We start from the raw sequence: 6,256 nt of genomic DNA on the forward strand, positions 1-6,256 counted from the left end.
ATGCAAACAGGAAACAACACGTTGGTGAACAGTTTCCTACTCACAGGTCTAACAGACCTTCCTCAGGTGGAAATTGCCCTCTTTGTGATCTTCTGTGCTGTCTATGCCACCACCCTGGTGGGGAATCTGGGCATGATTCTCTTAATCAGGTCCAGCCCACAACTGCAAACTCCCATGTACTTCTTACTTGGCAACCTGTCTATCTTGGACATCTGTTACTCCTCATCCGTCACCCCAAAGTTCCTAAGCAATCTCTTAAAGGAGAAGAAAGTAATTTCTTTTGCCGGTTGTTTTACTCAGCTTTTCTTTTATGCTGTATTTGCCACCACTGAGTGTTACCTGCTGGCAGTGATGGCCTATGATCGCTATGTGGCTATCTGCAACCCACTCCTCTACTTAATCACCATGTCCCAAAGAAAGTGCATTGAGTTAGTTGCTCTTTCCTATGCAGCTGGAACAATAAATGCTTTGGTGCACACTGTTGCTGCATCAAGACTATCCTTCTGTGGTCCAAACATCATTCAGAATTTTTACTGTGAAATTCCTCCCATTCTGCAGCTGTCCTGCTCAGACATTAGTCTCAATGAAATTTTGATGTTCCTCTTTGTTGGGTTCAATATTATAGCAACCACTTCAACTATTCTCTCCTCTTACACTTATGTTCTGGTCACTGTTTTAAAGACCCACTGTGCTAGGAGCCGAAAGAAAGCCTTTTCCACCTGCACATCTCACCTCATGGTTGTCACCATTTTTTATGGATTTGGTGGCCTCATGTATATAAGACCTAGTTCTAGGCAAACCCACCACCTTGACAAAATAGCCTCTGTGTTCTATGTAGTGGTGACTCCCATGCTGAACCCTTTGATTTATAGTCTCAGGAACCAGGAAGTCAGGAGTGCCTTCCGAAAAGTCCTGGGACGAAATCTTACATTTTACAAGAACTTTTTTATAAAATAGATTCTGCTACCTGCTTCCAGGACTTTTGCTTTCCTTACAACACCTGTAACTTAAGACAGGGATGGGGAGCCACTTTCGGCCGGAATATGCTATCTCCCATTGAAGCAATTATAATTAAGAGAGTTAATATGGACAGACAGTAAGGACTTACCGGGAACTCATGGATTCCACAGGTGCGGGGGGACGGGGGACAGACCCAAGCTGAAACCAATGGAAAACCTAAGGAGCCAATTTGTGGATTGGTTGCAATATCATCAGTTAAACACTATGTTTAAATTAGATAGAAATAATGGGTTTTTAGATTAAAGCACACCTTTTTTAAAAGAACTATTGCAAAATAGGGATAAACCTTTGTCTTATATGTATAATCTTCTATTAGAATGGGAAACAAAAGATGAGCTTCTTAAAACTTCAATGACACACTGGGCAATATATATAGCACACAATATAGATCTTAACCTCTGGGAGAAACTCTGGGAAAGCGACCTGAAATTTACAGCATGCTATTCATTGAAAGAGAACTATTTGAAAATGATTCATAGATAGTACTCAGCTCTGAGTATGTTGGATAAGATTTATAAAACAGAATCAAGTTGAGTGTTGGAAGTGTAAAGAAGTGGAGGGAACGTTCTTCCACATGTGGTGGAGATGTAAAAAGGTAAAAGAGTATTGGGGAATGATTTATAATGAATTGGAAAAAAATGTTCAAAATTACTTTTCCAAAAAAAGCAGTTCCTTTCTGTTGGGGATAACCCAGACTGAAATTCCCAGGTGTCAGAAAAGGTTATTTATGTATGCAACAACTGTGGTCCATGTTTCGTTAGCCTCAAAATGGAAAGTGAGCGAGGTCCCAGCTAAAGAGGATTGGCAACTGAAGTTGACAGAATATGCACAACTTGCAGATTTAACTTGCAGATTTTACCCTTTACCTTTAACATATAGAATAAGAGAGCAAGAAGAAAATATTTTTAAAGAAGATTGGAAAAAACTGTATACAACTGAAAATGCTGGCAGCATTAAGATAAATTCAACAGAGTAAATAATTTTTGATGTATGTAAAAGTGGAAAATTGATTAGAATTGTTTATAGTAAAATATGCAGAGATGTATGATATGCAAAATGAACCATGGAAATAGAAGAACGGAAGTCATTGGATATTCTAAAGTTTGTAAAATGTTTATTTGAAATTGTAAAACAGAAAATTTAATTAAAATTATTACAAAAAATAAAAAATAAAGTATTTGCATTTATCTTGATATGGCTTCTCGCAATAAGCTTTGGCTGCATATCTGGCATTTAGCTGCTAGGTCATACATTGCTGAGTAACCTGTGAGCTTGGGGCTCAAAAGACAGTGAGTGGACGGCTTGACTATAGTCTCTGTGAATCTCAAGGATGTTCAAAAGCAGCCTGTGTTTCTCCTGGCTCAGTATTAGGGGACCACAGGTGTGGTAGGAGTGCTACTGGCAGGGTTCATATTCCCTGGGTTATTTTGGGACTGTTCTAAAGAATTCCACAACTTCTTTATGTTGCTTCAAGGAAAGATACCAATATCAAGGTTGGGGGCAGGTATGCTTTGGTGAGAGAACCCTAGCAGAGAATTAAAACAAAACATGTGGCAAAGTAAAGAATAGAAATATAGGTTGTTAGACCTTTAAAATATGCCCCCGTGAGTTCCAAAATGTACATCTTTCCCTAGCATAGAAGAAGACCACATGTTTTGTAAGTTAAAAATGGTTTACTTACAATCTTCCCAAAGGTCAGATTCATGTGCTTTTTCATACAGTACTCAGAAAAAGTTGTGCAGGCAGTAAAATTTGGCTTAGTTACAGTGATGAACGTTTCTAAATTAATGGTATAGGAACTCAAGAGAGACTTGCTAGAGCTATGGAGGCTAAGCTGTAGCAACCAACTGAGTCACTTCACATGTCGAGCTTCTGAGGTAGACTGGAGGGAAATAAAGGCTTGAATACCTAGTCCTTCCCAATGTCAGCTAAGTCTTGCAGACAGCATACTCTATGGTCTTATCCTCATTCATTCATTAAGCATGTTGGTTATATGGGCTAGTGATCCCACACTTTATAGGCTGGAAGCTGTGGGACACAGTCTGTGGAATGCTGTAGGCTAGAGGGTAATTTTTCATCCCTCTCCTTTACAGTGGCATCCAGAAGAGGTGGCAAGCACAATTTGCATTCCAGCTTATTCTACTGAACGAACACATTTTCAATCAGACAGTAAAGCCACCTAAATAGAAAGGTGGATGGATCCATGTAGATAAGAATTGTGAGCAGTTGTTTCCCTCAAAACAACAACAACAACAATAACAATAATTTATTATTTATACCCCGCCCATCTGGCTGGGTTTCCCCAGCCACTCTGGGCGGCTTCCAACACAATATTAAAATACAGTAATGCATCAAAAGCCTCTGCAGTGCATGGACTCCTCTGGGACAAGGATCCTCTGGGACAAGGCTGCTACTGTTGCTTTGAGCAAAAGGAACCCTTTTCATAGAAAGCTTTGCAGTTACCGCAAAGTAATTAATCAACAAGTATAATTGTTTATAGTCTGCTGGCAGTCTCTGGAGATGTTAGCAGAGAATTATCAGAAATATAAGGCACCAAAAATAAGCAAGAGACCATTTCTTATTGGATAATGTAGAGCTCTATGCACTATGTCATGCTGTACAAGCTGAACTAATTCCATTGATGAAACAACTGCAGATCTTTCACTACGTCTGTAGCTATTCAAGCTAATGGTATGTTTGCTTATCAAACTGTGTAAGATGCATTGTAGAGGACCTTGAATAAATACAGATTCCACTCTTGAACCTAAGAAAGAGCAGATGCCTCAGAGGACACACTGGCTGGAGGGCACAAGTAAAGAACAGAATGATATTCCAGGTAACTTCTTGATTGTGGAGTAGAATGTGCTAGACTGGCCACATGTTCACAAGTAGCCTGACCATTAATCAGTCAGGAGCGGATGCAGGTAGGTAAGGAGGGCCTGGGGTTGATAAGAGTCTCCAAGACTTCAGATTCCTCCTGATGGCTTATGAGCCCAAAGAAAGACATGGCAAAGGAATGGCTGGAAGAAGGCAGAGGTCATTTCTTGGGGGAAGAGAAAGGAACTGCTGGTGGTGGGATGGGTTGTCTACCTTCTAACACTATCATCAGGGCTTGTTTGGTCTAACAGGAAGATGGAGAAGATAGCAAGGAGCAGCTACCCTAAGTTCTGAAGGGTCTCGGGTCCCAGGACTGTGAGGCCGATTCAGGGCTTTAAATATGGGATAATTTGATAATTCTCAGCCTAGGAGTTATCACAGAAGAGAATAGCCCAAAGGTCACAATATGTGCAAGATACTCATACCTACAGTACATTAAATAGAAGTTGAAATTTCACCTCACATTAGAGAGATGATGCTCAGAATAACCTTCCATTTCTCTCCTGTTAAAACCAATCAAAAGAGAAATTGCAACTGGTGGGGCAGTTTCTACCATATATGATGGGACTGCCCTGTCATGTAGGTGTGCTTGAAAAAGAAGAGGATGCCCACACTTAACCTTCAATTATGAATAGCAATAAATTGTCATAATATTTCCTGTATGGACACTTTAAACCTAATGACTAGTAATATTTTTTAAATAAATGCAACTAAGTACAACACATATATACATTTTAAGAAGATGTTATGCTCAGAACTGCAGGTCAGGGTATCATATTTCAGTAAGAGTCAGGAAATTTTTTTATTGTTTGTGAATGTATATGTGTGGTAATGCCTGAATTGAAATATTCTCAAAATTGAACTGAAAAAAATTAGTGTAATATATGAGCATAGGTTGTCCAGGTGTTTCCCCCCTATTCTTTTGTATATCATAACATCCCTGGTCATACTATCACTATATGTCAAGCAGAACCCACTTTAATGCACCTATGGTGAACACACCTTGCAGACAAGTGTAGTTTATTGTTGATAATCACCAAGTGATGAATACAAACAAGTAGGTCATGGATGCAAGTGTTTCTGGGGAATCTTCTTGTGTGGTCTGAATGGAGGTCCAATCCCACTCTGCTTCCACTACATGAACCCCCCTTTTATGTTGCAGAAGGCTATTTATCACAATATGATGGCAAGTGACAGTGCTTGGAATTCTGAAGCTGAAGAGATGAAAATTCAACACCATCCTCTTAAAAATCCTTTAAAACTCACTGACCTGCCATATTCAAGAGGTTAAAATCTATTGTTTTTTAAAAGATATAGCTGTGAAGACTGATTACCAAATTTCTATGGTTTCTTTTGGCAAACTATTAAGAACCTACCTATTCCTCACCCATCTTCATATTGTTTCTCTTTGATTCCATCAGGGAGAGAAAAGATGGCTGACAGGAACAGCAGTAGAGTGAAGGAGTTTGTGCTCTTGGGATTCACTGACCGTCCGGAGTTGGCTGCCCCCTTGTTTGCATGGTTTCTGGTGAACTATCTCATCACTATTGTAGGGAATCTCGGGATTCTTATGCTAATCAGGTTTGATGCTCGACTTCATACCCCCATGTATTTCTTCCTTAGTAATTTGTCTTTCTTGGACATTTGCTACTCAACTACCATCAGTCCCAGGCTGCTGATAGACCTCTTAAGGGAAAGGAAAGTGATTTCTTTTACTGAATGTCTAGTTCAATTCTATTTCTATGCAACTTTTGCCACCACTGAGTGTTTCCTCCTGGCTGCTATGGCATACGATCGGTACATGGCCATCTGCAACCCGCTCATCTACACAATCACCATGTCTCAGAAGGTTTGTATTTGTCTGGTGGCTGGTTCATACATTGCCGGATCACTGAATGCTATGATACACACAGGTTGTATGACTCGTTTATCATTCTGTGGTCCTAATGTCATTGATCATTTTTACTGTGATGGTCCACCAATCTTTCAACTTTCCTGTTCTGATACCAGCCTCAATATCTTTGTGATGTTTGTAGTTGTTAGCTTTAACCTGATAAGCACCCATTTGACAGTTCTTATCTCTTACTCTTATATTGTTGCCACTATTTTGAGAATCCGCTCAGCTGAGGGCCGGCACAGAACCTTCTCCACCTGCTCCTCTCACCTGCTGGCTGTCATCATCCTTTATGGCAGCTTGATCTTTATGTATCTCCAACCTAATACATCAACAAACGGAGGCAAAGTGGCCTCTTTGTTGTATGCGGTGGTAATCCCCATGCTAAATCCTCTCATCTACAGCTTGAGGAATAAAGAAGTGAAGAGTGCCTTGGGACGGGTGATAGAGAAATATATTTTGTAA

At 40.0% G+C, this 6,256-nt stretch overlaps 1 protein-coding gene across 1 annotated transcript; it reads left to right on the forward strand.

Moving 5' to 3' along the window:
* Positions 1–6,256, forward strand: LOC128418724 (olfactory receptor 5F1-like). The gene is made up of 2 exons (XM_053398719.1): positions 1–596; positions 5,323–6,256. Exons 1-2 carry the CDS (start codon positions 1–3, stop codon positions 6,254–6,256), a joined length of 1,530 nt encoding a protein of 509 aa, XP_053254694.1.

The sequence above is a fragment of the Podarcis raffonei genome, chromosome 1 (genome assembly GCF_027172205.1).
Source record: "Podarcis raffonei isolate rPodRaf1 chromosome 1, rPodRaf1.pri, whole genome shotgun sequence".
In the NCBI taxonomy this organism is placed as follows: domain Eukaryota; kingdom Metazoa; phylum Chordata; class Lepidosauria; order Squamata; family Lacertidae; genus Podarcis; species Podarcis raffonei.